Source organism: Delphinapterus leucas, chromosome 10 (assembly GCF_059928025.1).
Source record: "Delphinapterus leucas isolate spDelLeu-1000000601 "Yukka" chromosome 10, BTC_Dleu_Yukka2, whole genome shotgun sequence".
In the NCBI taxonomy this organism is placed as follows: domain Eukaryota; kingdom Metazoa; phylum Chordata; class Mammalia; order Artiodactyla; family Monodontidae; genus Delphinapterus; species Delphinapterus leucas.
The window spans coordinates 22,729,687-22,745,936 of NC_143138.1; the positions used below are offsets into that span (position 1 = coordinate 22,729,687).

General features: G+C 50.3%; 2 protein-coding genes across 8 annotated transcripts; both read left to right on the forward strand.

The window, feature by feature from the left end:
• The first annotated feature begins 223 nt into the window (after positions 1-223).
• Positions 224-12,298, forward strand: ATAT1 (alpha tubulin acetyltransferase 1). Of its 6 annotated transcripts, none has more exons than XM_022566144.3 (13): positions 224-402; positions 877-937; positions 1,051-1,142; positions 1,263-1,323; positions 1,447-1,560; positions 1,748-1,849; positions 6,281-6,326; positions 6,446-6,514; positions 8,098-8,169; positions 8,339-8,582; positions 11,378-11,457; positions 11,549-11,591; positions 11,941-12,298. In XM_022566144.3, the coding sequence occupies exons 1-13, from the start codon at positions 296-298 to the stop codon at positions 12,113-12,115; spliced, it is 1,266 nt and encodes a 421-aa protein (XP_022421852.1). In that variant the 5' UTR covers positions 224-295; the 3' UTR covers positions 12,116-12,298. The 6 variants fall into 6 exon arrangements, with proteins under 6 accessions (XP_022421852.1, XP_022421853.1, XP_022421855.1 ...); XM_022566142.2 differs by having other exon boundaries at positions 310-690; XM_022566145.3 differs by lacking the exon at positions 6,446-6,514.
• Positions 12,299-12,504: 206 nt separating this feature from the next.
• On the forward strand, positions 12,505-16,249 carry C10H6orf136 (chromosome 10 C6orf136 homolog). Of its 2 annotated transcripts, none has more exons than XM_022566151.3 (6): positions 12,505-12,744; positions 14,061-14,462; positions 14,747-14,835; positions 15,011-15,211; positions 15,802-15,871; positions 15,950-16,249. In XM_022566151.3, exons 1-6 carry the CDS (start codon positions 12,673-12,675, stop codon positions 16,061-16,063), a joined length of 948 nt encoding a protein of 315 aa, XP_022421859.1. In that variant the 5' UTR covers positions 12,505-12,672; the 3' UTR covers positions 16,064-16,249. The 2 variants fall into 2 exon arrangements, with proteins under 2 accessions (XP_022421859.1, XP_022421861.1); XM_022566153.3 differs by having other exon boundaries at positions 12,540-12,744; positions 14,395-14,462.
• Position 16,250: the final 1 nt, after the last annotated feature.

Consider the following 16,250-nt stretch of genomic DNA (forward strand, 5'->3'; position numbering starts at 1 on the left):
AGAAAAATGCGTTGCTATGGCACCCGCTGCCGTGGGAGGCGCGGATGGGACGAGTGGCGTTGCTAAGTGACAGCTGGTCTGGCAAAAAGAACGGGGTCTCCGGGCCGGCTGCCGGGATGGTGGTGGGTGGGGGGCGGCGGTGGGTGGGGGGCGGTGGTGGTGGGGGGGGGGGGTGGTGCGACCCCCTAGGGACCCGGGGGCGCGGCAGGGGAAGTAAAGCTGGCGGTGGGCGGGGCGGTGGCGGAGGGGCGGAAGTGACGTCGCGTGGGGCGGGTCCGGCCGCGCACAATGGGCCATGGAGTTCCCGTTCGATGTGGACGCGCTGCTCCCGGAGCGGATCACGGTGCTAGACCAGCACCTACGGCCACCGGCCCGCCGACCCGGAACCACAACGCCGGCCCGGTGACATCTCAAACCTGCCCCACGGCCCTTCTCTCCCGGTTCCTCTCGAAACCTGGTCCAGGCACCACGCCCCCTTCTCACTGACTAGTGTCTGCTCCTTTTGATGTCCTGGCTCGCCTTTTTGGTGACATTTGATCCTAGAACTGGCGGGGTAGATTGGGGCTTGAATCTGTCACCTTTCATCCCTTGGTCCCATCGTGGTTCCAACCAAAGGATGTGGTTGACCTGCCCTTCCTGCTTCCCCACAATAACTTCAAGGGAGGAGGGAGTGTACCACACTGAAAGGAGGTGTGGCAAAAGTTTGGGTTCCAGAAGAGTGGGGTGGGAAATCAGGTTGGAAGATTCCAAGGTAAAGGCAGAGGGCCTGAAGTACTGAACTGGGGTTGCGGTTATCGCCCAGATTCCCAGGGAGTGAGTGCCTAGGACCCTCTAATTCAGTGAGTATCTGACTCTTGATCTCCTCTCTTTCTGTAGTGTTGATCTGCAGCAGCAAATTATGACCATTGTAGATGAACTGGGCAAGGCTTCTGCTAAGGTAATGTGGAGTCTACATGGAGTAAAGGGAGGCCTCTCTGGGGACAGTTGGTAAGGGAGGCCTGGGTCCTGTGGAAGGGACTTGTAGAAAGTCTGTCTTCAAATTCCTGGCAGGCCCAGCATCTTCCTGCTCCCATCACCAGTGCATCAAGGATGCAGAGTAACCGCCACGTTATGTATATACTCAAAGATACTTCAGCTCGAATGTGAGTGCCAAATACCGTTCTACCCTATACTTAATTCCTCCCTCTCCCAGCCCCTCTCCCTTTTTTGACTCTACCTCTTCCAGATAGCTGCTAATTATTGTTATTTTCCCCAACCTACAGGGCTGGAAAAGGAGCCATTGTTGGCTTCCTTAAAGTTGGATATAAGAAACTCTTTGTATTGGTGAGTGTCATTGGAAACTGAAAGTTCATATGCCTTGGCTCCTGAGAACAGAAGTGCTGGAGATTGGAAGGTGGCAATGATGTCTGGGTCCTAGAAGATCTTTGTTGTTCTTTTACCTCTTAGGATGACCGTGAGGCTCACAATGAGGTAGAACCACTTTGCATCTTGGACTTTTACATCCATGAGTCACTTCAACGCCATGGCCATGGACGAGAACTCTTCCAGTATATGTTGCAGGTATTACTTATCTCTTCACCAGTTCATCCAAAATGGAGATCAAAGGCCCCTTGTCCTGAGTCCTTCCAGAGGCCCTGCCTCCCACCCTCCCACCCCCCATGTTCCCATATCCTTCCCAGGTGACTGGGTTCCTATTGGCCTGCTTTCCCCATGCCTGCTCCTACCCTGAGTCTCCTGTTGCCTGCAGAAGGAGCGAGTTGAACCACATCAACTGGCTATTGACCGACCCTCACAGAAGCTGCTGAAGTTCCTGAATAAACACTACAGCCTGGAGACCACAGTCCCACAGGTTAGAGGTTTCAGAGAGTAGACCCCACTGAACATTCCCACTGAATTTATTATTTTTTTTGTGGCAAACAAGTGGCACTTTCCATGCACTCCTTATTCCCTATTATATAGGACTTATTTTATACAGGTAAGTTCTGGGGGGGCATGGTACCATCTCTCATCCTGCAGCTATTTCACTCTCATCTTTTTTGTGTGTGTGTGCGGTACGCGGGCCTCTCACTGTTGTGGCCTATCCCGTTGCGGAGCACAGGCTCCGGACGTGCAGGCCCAGCAGCCATGGCTCACGGGCCCAGCCACTCCGCGGCATGTGGGATCTTCCCGGACTGGGGCACGAACCCGTGTCCCCTGCATCGGCAGGCAGACTCTCAACCACTGCGCCACCAGGGAAGCCCTGTCATCTATTTTAATTCTTCATCATGGGCTGTTGTGTACACCCAATAATAGGTTTATTTAATCAGCTCATTTTCATCTCCTTGTTTTCACATAGACCATTACCTAGTCTATCAAGATTTAGTAAGGGCTCAGAATAATATACATTCCCTGTCCTCAGGGAGATTTGGTCTATTTTGGGGAAGGTGGTTTGTTTATAAGTAGATGCAATATAATGGTGCTAATGCTGTCCATTCATTCAACATATATATATTAGAGTACCTGACACTGTTCTGGGCTCTAGAAAGACTTTATTCAATGAAACAGATAAAAGTCTCTGTTCTCACGGAGCTTGTATTCTACGTGGGGAGACAGACAAACGTAATAAACAAGTATATACTATGATTGATGATAAGTGCTCTAGGAAAACGAGAGCAAGTAAGAAGGCTTGGGAGTGCCATGTGAGGATGGGAGTGTGTGGGATTGCAGGTTTAAATGGGATAAGCAGGAAAGGCCTCACTGAGAAAGTGTCACTTGAGCAATAACTTAAAGAGGTGAGACTATGAGCTAAGTAATATCTGGAGGGGGAGCATCCCAGGCAAAGGGAATGGCTAGTGCAAAGGCCATGAGGTGGGAGTGCGCCTGGAAAATTGGCTGGTGTGCCTAGAGCAGCATGAGTGAGGGGGAAGTGTGGTAGATGAGATCAGAGCAGTAATGGGGGAGGAAAGACATTTAGGACTCTATAGGCTATTGCAAAGACTTTGGCCTTTAAGTGAGAAAAGGAGAGCCATCAGAGGGGTTTGAACAGAGGGAGAATATGATGTGACTTACTTTAAACCAGAGCACTTTGCCTGTTAAGAATAGGTAGTAGAGGAGTGAGGGTACAAGCAAGTTAGGAAGCAGCAATCCTGCTGAAAAATGGTGGTGGCTCAGTCTAAAATGGTAGCAGTAGAGATGGTAAGGAGTGGTCAGATTTTAGGTATTTTGAAGTTAAAGCAAATAATTTTTCTTGATAGACTGAAAAAAAAGAGGGAGTTAAGGGTGATCCCAAAGTTGTTGGCCTGAGCACTTGGAAGGATGGCATTGCATTAACTGATGGAAGGTGGAGCAGCTTTGGGGAAAAATAGTAGGAGTCCATATTGAATATGTTAATTGGAGATGTCCGTGATGAGTCCAGGTTGGTTACTTCCCTGGAGTTCAGAGAAGAGGTTCGGGGTGGAGAGTTTTCACCACACGTAGGGTACTGAAAGCAGTGAGACAGGATGAAACAGCCGTGGAGTGAGTATCTATAAAGAAGTGGTCCAAGGACTTGAGCCCTTGGGCACTCTTGGAAAGTCAGGAAGGAGAAGCAGCAGCAAATGCAGCTGAGGAGTGACTAGTGAAGTAGATGCAAACTTAGAAGTAAAGTGACCTGCAAGGCCAGTGAAGAAAGTGTTTGCAAAAGGAAGGAATGGCTTACTGAGTCAAATGCTACTGATCAGTGAGGTAAGAAGAGGTCTGGGAAGTGACCATTGGATTTAGCTGCCTGAAGCCACTGGTGTTCCTGACAAGCGGTTTCAGCACACTCGTGGGTGGAAGCCTGGATGGAGTGGCTTTAGGAGATTGAGAAGCTCAGAACTGGAGGCAGCAAGAATAGGCCACTCTTTTAAATGCTGCTTTAATGTGAACAGAAATAGAGCAAGAGCTAGAGGGGGATATGGATCAAGAGAGGGTTGATTCTTTTCAGTTGCATAAAAATGAACAGCATAAGAATGACTCAGAAAGAAAATCTGATGTCAGAGAAAGTGGGAAGAATTGCTGAAGCAGTGTCATTGAGTGGGCTTGGGATTGGGTTGACAAGCGAGCCTTGGGTAGGAGCACGGATAGTTAATCCCTTGTAACGTGATTAATTGGTGTGCTTACAGAGGGGGCATAAAGCGAGTTAGGCTTGACTTAATCTTGAAAGGTGTTCGTCAGGTGGACAGAAGTGGGCAGGCTAAGGTGCTTTTCATGTAGGAACCAGCACGAGCAGAGTCAGAGAGATATTAATCTACCTTTCAGGGCACTGCAAGCAGTTTTGTTTGGCTGGAGTGCTGGGCATATGCTTGTTGGGGAAGGATGAGGGTGGGTGGGTTGGTAGACATTACAGCAGGAGATAGACAGGGTCTCCTTAGACTGTGCTCCCAGAGTAGGACATCATTTTTCCATTAAGAGGCAGCAGAGAGCAACGGAAGAAACACAGTATCCAGCATCAAATGCATTACCCAGGTAACATGTAAGAGCAGGGCAGTATAGAGTGTAAATAATATTGGGTTGGCCAAAAAGTTCGTTCCAGTTTTTGTGTAACATCTGCCTGGAAAACCCGAACGAACTTTTTGGCCAACCCAGTAACAACTGATGTTTCATGAGCTCTGTGTGGTATCTACATGCATTATCTCTGTTGATCCTTGTACATTTCTTTGAGGTAGTTGCCACTATTGACCCCATTTTGGGTTTATACAGATTAGTGACTTGACCAAGTTTGCACAGCTAATAAATGGTAGAGCTTGAATTTGAACCCATAGCCCCCTCTAATGACTACACTGTATTCCTGGCTGAAATGCCTCAACTAGAATCAGGAGTCTGGGATTTGAAACCCAGTTCTGCCACTTGTAGCTACTAGACTTTAGGCAAGCCATGTCTCCAAGCACATATATTTCCAGTTTTCCTGGGTATATACCTAAGAGTAGAATTGCTGGGTCATATGGTAATCCTGTGTTTAACTCTTAGAGGAACTGAGAAGCGGTTTTTCCACAATGACTGCAACATTTTACATCTCCATCAGCAATGTGTGGTAGCTCTGGTATCTTGACATCCTCACCAAAATTTATTTTTCTTTGTTCTTTTTATAATAGCCATAATAATGGTTGTGAAGTTGTATCTCTTTGTGTTTTGATTTGCATTTCCCTAATGACTAATGATGTTGAGCATCTTTTCAAGTGCTTATTGGCCATTTGTATATCTTCTTTGGAGAAATGTTTATTCAAGTCTTTGCCCTTTTTTTAAAAATTAATTATTATTTTATTTTTGGTTGCACTGGGTCTTTGTTGCTTCATGCGGCTTTCTCTAGTTGCGGTGAGCAGGGCTACTCTTCATTGCGGTGCGCAGGCTTCTCATTGCGGTGGCTTCTCTTGTTGTGGAACCTGGGCTGTAGGCACGCAAGCTTCAGTAGTTGTGGCACACGGGCTCACTAGTTGTGGTTTGTGGGCTCTAGAGCGCAGGCCCAGTAGTTGTGGCGCATGGGCTTAGTTGCTCCGTGGCATGTGGGATCCTCCCGGACCAGGGCACGAACCCCTGTCCCCTGCACCCGCAGGCGGACTCTCAACCACTGCGCCACCAGGGAAGCCCCGCTTTTCATTTTCTTGATAGTGTCTTTTGACGCATAAAAGTTCTTACTTTTGATGAAGTGTAATTTATTTTTTCCTTTTGTTGCTTATGCTTTTGGTGTCATATTTAAGAAACCATGTCCAAAGTCATCAAGATTTTCCTCAATGTTTCCTTCTAAGAGTTTCACAGTGTTAGCTCTTACATTTAGCTGTTTGATCCATTTTTAGCTATTTTTTGGTCCAAATTAATTATCTTGCATGTAGATACTCAGTTATCCAAACACCAGTTGTTGAAGAAGTTATACTTTCCCTGTTGAATGGTCTTGGCACCTTTATTGAAAATCAATTGACCATAGACACATGGGTTTATTTCTGAACTCTATTCATTCCATTAGTCTCTATGTCTATCCTGTGCCTCTACCACACTATTTTGATTACTGTAGCTTTGTAGTAAGTTTTGAAATCAGGAAGTATGAATCCTCCCCAGATTTGTTATTCCTTTGTTAATCTTGAAGATTATTTTGGCTATTCGAGGTCCTCTGCAATTCAACTTTAGGATTAGCTTGTCAGGGTCTGAGATTTTGACTAAGTCTGTCAACAAGGACAGGAAGGCTGGCTTTCGTTCCTCCCACTGTGGTTTTTCTAGCACAGGGTTCTATACGCAAGTATGTGCTGAGTGGCTGAATGGACAAATATATTTCGCTTGTTTCATCTTACAGGTGAACAACTTCGTGATCTTCGAAGGATTCTTTGCCCATCAGCATCGTAAGTTTTCTCACCTTGTGTGTGTTGGTCAAGCAGTTGGGGTGGGGGGAAGGAAGGAGGTGGATTCTTGGTCCCACGGGACCCCTCACTGAGGGGCACCACCGCTTCCTTCCTCACAGGGCCCCCTGCTACCTCTCTGAGGGCAACTCGACACTCTTGTGCTGCTGCGGTCGATCCTATGCCCGCTGGTAAAGCTGCATTAATGGGTGGATCTGTAGTTCTGTGATGGCTAGTCACTCTGGAGGCCACTGGGAACTCAGTGCAATCTGTGGGCAGTTTGGGAGAATTCTAAAGCAACCCAAGTCCCCAGCAGACATTACCCATGTCCTCTGCCCTCATGGGAGCTGAGTGTATTTATATTTGGCAAGACTTTCAACTAAGCAAGCTCATTGGAAGCCTGTTTGACAGTTGACATTGATGGAGCCTCTTGCTGCTTCAGGCCCATCAAAATAGGCCAGAGTCATGTTCCTTCATAAACTCCTCAGGCTTCTGTCAGCCAGTGAGGGACAGGCAAGTGCCGTCAGCCCTTCCATTTCCAGTCATAGAATAGTGACATGAATGGCCCAAAGCTTAAATACTAGTTTTAGAAGATAACACTCAGAATTTGTAACATTTCCAACCAAATAATGAAATTGATCTGGAGAAACCATACCTAGGAGGTACTGAAATGCTGCCCAGGTTCCACATTCCATCCTCATCCACACACATGCTCCCTGCCAGGCTGAGCCGCACCCCTTCCTCCTTCTCAAGGCCGAGGGGCACAGCCTTCTGCTGGCCGTGCTGTGCGCATTTGCACAGAAGGGCCCTTTGCTGAAGGAGCTGGCTCTGTGGCTAGCTCTCTCACCTCCTCGGTGGCCAGGAAACAGAGTAACCACCACCCAGACAGCAATCTCTCAACAGTGATTAGCATCCACCAATGTCAGGCATAGAGAGGCAGTTCAGATCCGTGACCGGCTCTGCTTTCCAAGGCTTCCCCCATCTAGCTCCTGCTGACCAAAGCTGTGAGAGGGAGGGAGAGCCAACAAGGACGGTGAGGACCAGGTCCACACGGGAGGGACCCTAAAGTTTAAGTGGATCCGCTGGGCAGTCTCTCATTTGCCACGTGTGATGGAGAAAGAACCTCTTGAGAGGGAAAGGGAGGGGCAAGTGGAGAAGTGAGGAGGCTGGAGACAGGGCTGGGACAGTCCGTTAGCCTCCCATTTACTCTGTCTGGTGACTCCTTTCCAGGTGTTTGTGTTTTTACCTCATCCTTTTTTTCCCCTTATAAAACGTAAATCTCTTTGCTCCGGAAGGGGAGGTTCTGCCCCACCCCAGCCTCCCCTGACCTCTCCAAAGCGATTCCTGATTAACCAAGGGCTTTGTCCGTCTCATCTAGAGGGACCTGGGGTCCTCGGTGGCCCAGCTGGGACCATTCCACTGCCCCAGAATCCCAGGGGGGCCTGACAGCGCCCACTGACAGTAAGAGCTCGCCTCCCTTGGCTGCCCTTCTCTTGCGTATCCCAGGCCCCACAGTCTCCCCCAGATCTTTCCCCCCAACTCTGCATTCAGCCTACTCCTTCTGGCTCTCCTCAAAATGCTCCAGCCTTCCCCCCGAATTCCCTTTTGGTGTGATGGCAGTGCCACAGAGCTGCTTCTGCGGTGGAACTGAAGTCTCCTTTCCCCGGAGGAACTGTGGTGTCAGGGATCAGAGGTTTGGGGTCGTGGGGGGTAGTGAAGGGGTGCACAGTATGCCTCCTAATGCTTACCTTGCCTGTGTCCTCTCCACTGCCAGCTCCAGCAAGGAAGCTGCCACCCAAGAGAGCAGAGGGAGACATAAAGCCATACTCCTCTAGTGACCGAGAATGTAAGACTGGGGTAGGGGGTCTGGGCCTGGGGGGGCCTTAACCCAGGGGAAAGATTTGTTCTCTCTAAAGGCTCTGATTTCTCTTTTTTCTACTCTAATCTTTGCTGTCATGACTCTCTTCCCTTTCCTTTTTCTTCTCTGTCTTGCTCTTTTTTCTCCCTCTCCCCAGTTCTGAAGGTAGCTGTGGAGCCTCCCTGGCCCTTGAACAGGGCCCCTCGCCGTGCTACACCTCCAGCCCACCCACCCCCACGCTCCAGCAGCCTGGGAAACTCGCCAGAACGGGGTCCCCTCCGCCCCTTCGTGCCAGAACAGGAGCTGCTGCGTTCCCTGCGCCTCTGCCCCCCGCACCCCACCGCCCGCCTTCTGCTTGCTACTGACCCAGGCGGCAGCCCAGCCCAGCGTCGCCGCACCAGGTAATGGAGCTGGAGGGTTAGGGAATGTCAAGACTGTCGGACAGGGTGTTAGAAATGGCAGAGGGCAGTGTAAATCCATCAGAGACATGAAGCAATAGGACAGGAAGACTGGAGAGTCCTGAAACCTTTCAAGAAGAATATATTGGAAAATATTTATGGGAGTGGTCTGGAAATAAATTACAGTGAAGGAGCAGAATAGGACTTTATGTAGAGTCTAGGGACTCTAGTTTAAGGGAGAGCTGGGAGGAAGCACAGGAAGAACACAGATCCGTTGGGTGGGTGACTGAGCCTCTAAGATTGGGGAAATCATGGTTTAACATTTGCTGGGAAGGGGCAGGATCTCTGACACAGTTTGGGGAGCCACCAGCCCTGGGTCAGTGCCTTGTGTGGCAGGAGCCCATCCCGGCAGGCAGAGAGTGGGCCTCTCCTTTTTTTCTCTCCCCAGCTTTCTCTTCACCTCTGACTTCTCTTTCTGTTTTTCTCTCCCCCCCATTTCCCCTCTCCCCTCCTCCTGTCCATAACATCCTTCCACAGCTCCCTTCCCCGCTCTGATGAGAGTCGATACTGACAGACAGCTAAGCCTCTCCCCTCCCTGGGAGACCTGGCAAGGGCAGAGACTCCCTCCCTGAGAACCCCAGACCGGATCTTCCATTGTATCCCCCAGCATCCAGGGGAACCTGACAGAGCCCATAGGATTCCCTCTTCCCCTTTCTTGGACAACTGGGTTGTCAGGGTCCCAGATGGCCTAATGCTTTGTAGCTTTTCTTACCATAGAAAGCACCCCCTCTCTCGTAACTCGGGCTCTGAACACTCTCCCACAGACAGCCCATTTGCTGCCAGACTTCTTGGTTGGGCGGCTCCTACTAATTATCCAGAGAAGCATAGTCTTGCTTGCAGTCAGATTCTAGAACACCATGGAAGGTCCAAGGGCCTTCTCTACCAGGGAAACCTTTTAAAGAGTCTTGTCCATGGAATGAATCTTATAGTCCCACTACACTGTCTCCTGGTAGCTCTAATACTGCTTCGTGCTACCGACCACAGCTACCCTATCAGCCTGCTGACGCCAGCCAGTGAGTGAGCTCTGCTTCAGGTAGGACAGGGACTTACCAGCTCCCCAAGGGATCCACTCAACATTGCCAAACTCTTAATTTCCACATGTTGTGTGTATGTGTATCTGTCAGGGGACCCCCGAGCTGATGTCTGCTTTGAGGCTCCAGAGTCGCCACACTTCTACAGACACCACCACTTCCCCTGGGTCCAGGTTCTGTGAGGGAGTTTGTTTCTTGGCAGTAGATCCCAGCAAGCACCCTAGGATCACTCTTAGCCAAGTTTCAGAAGCTAAGCCTGAGTCTCAAGGCTCTATTAGCTCCTGGAATACCCTCTCGCAGCCATCCCTCCCCGGTCGCTAGATGCTGATAGATTCCTGTCTTGTGAGATTGTCTTGAGATGATGGGGGAACTCCTCCTCTGGCCTTCCTTTCTTCTTTCCTCCATAGCAAGAACCTTCTTCCCTGCTCCATACCCAGGGTATAGAACATCCTTCCCCCTCCCTACCCTCTGGATGTGTGCTAGTTGATACCCCTACTGTATTCCCCGAAATCCTTGGGAGCAGGATCTCCCTCTCTTCTGACTCATTCCTTTTTCTTCTCCCTCTCAGTGTTGTCTGAATAAAGTGTGAATTCTTTTGTGTTTTTTAAATGGACATTTTCAATGATAAAAACTACAAAAGAAAAAAAAAAAACACCAAACAACCCTTAAGGTCTCAGCCTCGTTTGTGCGTCACCCCTTATTTTCCTGGGATCTCAGGACCTCTCTCCCTCTCTCTCCCTCACCTCTGAGATCTGCAGATCTTCCAGCAAGGAGCCTTAGAGCTCCCCTTGCAGGATCTGGTGTCTGCCTGTCCCCATCTTCATTGTGGGATCTTCTGCGGATTGTCTCCTCTCATGTAGTCGCTGGATCCCTCTGTGTAGCCTTCTATATCTACTCCTCCATTCTCTCCAGAAACCTCTAGCTCTCCCTAGTCACTTCTACCCTTTACCCCAGGCCAGCCCTTGCTGAGATGTTAAGATTTACTAACATCTCTGGGATCCACTAATTGCCTCCTGATAACAGTCCCCTAATTGTTTCCTGAATTCCTCTTCCCGCTAGTTTCCTGGCCTCTCCCTCACTAAACCCTTGGATCTCTTTCTCAAGACAGTCCTTTTCCTAAATTCAGCCTTACCACTCTCTATTTCCCTCTGGCTGAAGTATCCTAAAATTAAGGTAATCATGTTTTCCAAACCAAACATCAGGGCACCTGGTCCAACAAAAAAATTTTTTTTTGCATATATGTGAATCTGGTGTGTGTGTGTGTGTGTGTGTGTGTGTGTGTGTGTGTGTGTGTTTGGCCGAACCACGCGGCTTGTGGGATCTTAGTTCCCCGACCAGGCCCCAACCAGGGATTGAACCTGTGCCCCCTGCAGTGGAAGCATGGAGTCCTAACGACTGGACCGCCACGGAATTCCCCTGAATTTGTTTTTATGACATGATTTGGAGCACATTTGGCCTTACTTTTAACACATGACCTCAACTAGGAGTAATAAAGCAGCAAGTCAGGACTGCTTCAGAAAACCTTGGGGTATAAAATGAGCTCCCTTCCCTTTTCTGGGGCACAACTTAGATTAAAATCCCATAGGAATGATAACTACCCCTCTCTCTGTTCCTGTGCTGTTCCTTTTATTATTCTCCTGATTCCTCCATACCCACTCATCTTTCATCCTGTAGCCTTTTCCCCATCATCTCACATTTCTTCTACAGCAGGACTCCCCCAGGGCTGGTAGCCCAAAGCTGCAGCTATAGCCGCCATGGGCGGTTGAATTCCTCATCCCCCAATACAGGTAAGTTATTCATCTCCTTATCCGCAAATCGAGTAGGCCATATTCACTACCTACTCCAGCCTTCCCATGCACATGCCTGGTATTCCCACAGGCAACCAAGAACTGAAGCAGGGGGAGCAGGAAACAGAGAATAGGTGAGGTCTGACCCCTCCCCTACCAGCCTTGCACCACCTCTGACTCCTTTCCTAACATCACACTCAGCTACTTCCTCCTCCTAAATCTCACTCTCTGAACTGGACACCAGCTCCTCCCACAAAGCCTTCCACCTAACACCCTACAAGCCTCTTTCCCCATAGGTTCGACTCGAGTGCTTCCCTTTGGCAGTCTCTGAGGGGTTTCAGGTTTGGACATAGCACTAATGGTTCCAGCCTCATACCCCATCATACATCCTCTACACAAGAGCCAGTCAGCCCTTTAAGAAGCTGTGATTTTAATTCTCCCTTTAGTACCCCTGTAACCCACTCTCCATCTCCCACCTACTAGGTCTGCCAGTGAGGAGCAGGTCTTGTCACAGCATGGGTCTGGGGAGGAACCCATGCACACAGTTCCTCCACAGGCCCAGGCTCCACCAGCCCAGTCCTGGACAATGGGTGGGGATATGTTCAACGCCAGGTTCATTCGAAACTTGCAGGAACGTCGCAGCACCAGGCCTTGGTGACCGCAGCCCCCTCTCACACCTTCAAAGTCAGTATTATTTCTCTCTCACACAGGACCTAGCCAAAGCCCGCCCTCACAATGGATGTATTCATTCATTCATTCATTCAACAGGCTTTATTATAAGTGCCAAGTCATTTGTATCTTATTTTTAACCACAGCAATAAAGTATTTATTTTTATCACGAGAGCTACTGAAAACCGCGATTGTCATTATTTCAATCCCACCCGTCCCTCTTCGCGCGCCCCGTTCAGCCCCATCATCGCCCACTTTTGGGCAAGCGCCACAGGTGAGAGCAGTGCTCGAGGCCGCTAATTTACTGCGCAAGCGCGCTAAGGCAGCCTCCGATCCGGCGAGCGCAGGCGCACTTGCTGCAGACCCAGCGCCTCACCGCCTCCCTGGAACCCGCCGCAGTGCGCAAGCGCGCAACATCTCCGTTTCCCTCCCCTCAGCCCTTCACCCCCCCCCACCCCTTTCCCCTTCAAGAAGCCGGCTCCGGGGCACGCTCACCCCTGTGAGGAGGCCGGACACGGGAGGTGCTGTCTCCATTCCCGGAAGATCATGTACCAGCCCAGCCGGGGGGCGGCCCGGCGCCTCGGCCCCTGCCTCCGTGCCTACCAGGCTCGTCCCCAGGTAAGAGCAGAGGGGAAGCGGGAGGGGAGGAGAGGGGGCGGGGAGAGACCCTCCCCAGAGTCGGCGTGTGGGGCGGAGCGCGCGCCCCGTGTCGCGCAGGCGCAGTGACGTCCCACCGCTCCTTCCCACCTGTGCGGGGCGGCGCGTTTAGGGGTTAGGGGTTGTGGGGATCCGAGGGCGGCGCCGCCAGCCCTGTAGAGCACGGGACGTCGGTCTCCCGGGCCTGCGGGGGCAGGCGGGCTGGAAGTTGGGGCGGTGGGGCGCGTCCGCATTTCGCCCGCGTTTCCGCGGTTACCTGTGCCTGGAGGTGATTTGAAGGGCAGGGGGCGGAGAAGTTCGCGGCGCCTCCCGGGAGCCGACCAGACAGACCTGCGGGCCGCGCTCTGCAGCCCGCGCATCTTGCACCCGGATAGCGGTCCCGGCGGGAAGGCCGGCCCGGGTGGACCCTGTTCGGGCCCCTGTGCCCGGGCGGGCAAGATGGCCACGCCCCCGGCGGAGACGGCGCCTCCGGGACACCGTCGGGGACAGAGGTACCCGCGCGGCCCGCCCGCTCTCCCGATAATGAGACCCCTCGGGGGGGTTCGTTGGAAACGCAGGGACTCGGGTCAGGCCTGACTTTGGGTGACCTCTCCCTCATCGCAGTTTCGACATCAGTAAACCAGGGGCATGAGGTCCAGCCTTTAACAGTCTCCTGGGCCTTTTCGTGTCATTAGAGGAGCCCGAATGATGAGCTTACTGCTTAACAGGTCGCAAAGTTTTATTTACAATTATTATCTCATATAGTCCTCATACTAACTCAGTGTGGTTTCATCGTCCTCGTTTATAGGAGGACATTCCCTCAGGCTGAGGAAATGAGATAGTGCCTAAGGTTACATGATAGAATTGGAACTCAAAAGTCTCCTAGTTCCACTTGGATGTTAACTTTTCTCTATATAACCTCTGCTTCACACACTCCTGGAGTTGTGTTAGAGGCCACAGTACAAGAAGACCTGTAACTTATTCATTTGTTCATTCTTCAAATATGCACTCTTATGATTCTTGCTGTAAGAGAGGCAGACCTGCCCCCAAACGGGTTTGGAATCTTAAACAAATCTAAAAGTACTTGCTAATGTTTGGGGGAGGTATGTGTACTTTTGTCACAGGAAAGTGTTTCCTCCTGTTTTAAGTAGAGATGGAGATGAATTTTCCCTCTAGTAGTTCCATCTCTCCTGTCAGAAGGAGCAGGTGGGACTGGAAGCTTGTTAATGGGCAGTTTGGATGGCAGGGCATTAGGCAGCTGGATTCTTACCTTTTTCCCTTTTGTTCTTCCTCCTTAGGACCACCTTTCTCCACGGGCCCTACCATTCCCACCTCTTTGGCCTCACTCCGTGACAACCACTTCTCCATCTCTGCCTCTTTTCTGGTCTCCCCCACCCCCAAGCCCTCCCACCCGGCTGCTTCCCCGAGCTCCCCCACTACCTCTCCCTCAGGTCCAAGCCCTCACCTCACCATGGGTGGTTCTCCCCCCAGGAAAGGGGGAGGAGGGACCAGGACCTGAGTTACACAGCGGTTGCCTGGATGGGCTTAGGAGCCTATTTGAGGGACCTCCCTGCCCCTGTCCTGGGGCTTTGATACCTTTCCAAGCCTCTGGGACTGCCCACTCTTCCCCAGCCACTCCATCAGGAGATCCGAGTATGGAGGAGCACCTGGCTGTCATGTACGAGAGACTGAGACAAGAGGTAAGTCAGTTCAGAAGTGGCCTTTGTCCGAAATGGGAAGGGATGTAGGTAATTTTTAAAAATAGGGAGTCAGTCAACTGGATTCTTTCTGGGAACCATGAGACGGGCATATAAATATGTTATAAACATTTCCCAAGGAAAAGATGCTCCTCAGTTTGGATTAGGGAAGTTAAACATGGGATGAGATGACCCTTCATTCATGAATAAAGAGACACTAAATATAGAAAACTGAGAAATAGGATCATCTTTTCTTTCCTCCTGGTCTGATGCCTTCTTCCACCTAGCTGCCCAGTCTCTTCCTTCACTCCCACGACTACACTCTCTACTCATCGGATGTGGAATTCATCAATGAGATCCTGAACATGCGTACCAAGTGAGAATCCACGAATGGGTAGGGCCTTGGGGAGGAAAAGGACCCAATGCTATTTTCACTTATTAGAGAATGTCCTAGGCTGCTTCTCACTGCTGCTCCCCATCCCACTGTCAGATACCAGTTTGTTTTTCTGATTCTGCCATCATGAGATTTCTTTCCCATTCCTTCCTCCCAGAGGCCGGACATGGTACATTCTGTCACTGACCCTCTGCCGCTTCCTGGCCTGGAACTATTTTGCACAGCTTCGGCTGGAGGTTCTACAGCTGACCCGCCACCCTGAGAATTGGACCCTGCAAGCCCGCTGGCGGCTTGTGGGGCTGCCCATCCACCTACTCTTTCTGCGTTTCTATAAGCGTGACAAGGAAGAGCTTTACCGGTAAGAGAAGTGAGAAAAGAAACGCACTACAATTTCCTAATCTTACCCTTTTGGGAATCTATGGTCTAGTCTTCTAGACAATCCTGGATCTACCCTGACCTGACTGCAGGCTCCTTGAGGGCAGGATCTTGTTTTTGTCTACTTTAATCTAACAAAAAATAGAGACTCTGAATATATTAGGAAGCTTCTGAACTCAGCTTCTTCATGTACATTACCTGGCACATAGTAGGTACTCAAATACTTATTGAAGAGATGAAAATTCCCGTCTCATAAGTGGTGCCTCACAACCTTAGGTAAAGTACCTGGTAAATTTCTGGCACAGAGTAGAATCCCAAGAAATTCTTAGGCTCAGCCCAAACCAGTGGTTCCCAAACTTTGCTGCACAGTGGAATCATCCAGGAATCTTTTTAAAATATCGGTGCCAGACATTCTGATTTAATTGGGCCAGGGAACAACCTCAGGATTTTTAAAAGATCCCCAGGTGATATAATATGTAGTAAAGTTTAGGAACTACTAGTTTAAACAAATGCTTGAATTAAACTTTGGGACCAGTCCCCTTCTCCCTCAGTGAGCCTTTCTCCCTTCACCAGGACCTATGATGCCTATTCCACCTTCTACCTGAATTCCAACGGCCTCATTTGTCGCCATCGCCTAGACAAAGTGAGTCCTAGGGCTGTGTAGGGGTGGGGTGATGGGGTAGAACATCCCACCAGCTGGCATTAACCTTTCTCCCTGCAGCTGATGCCTTCACACTCACCCCCAACGCCCGTGAAGAAGCTGCTAGTGGGAGCCCTGGTGGCTCTGGGGCTGTCGGAGCCAGAACCCAACTTACACCTGTGTTCCAAGGGCTGATCAGGAACTGGGGCAGAGGCAGCACGGAAGACTTGCTACGCACAAGAGGAGGAGGTGGAGGTGGCCAAAGACCTCAGGAGCCAGCTTCCTCCCCTCTTCTCTCTTCTCCTTTACTTTCCATCTCATGCTGTGTAAAGCTGCTGTGTAACTTAACTTGTAAATAATAAAATCTAAGTGAATATATGAG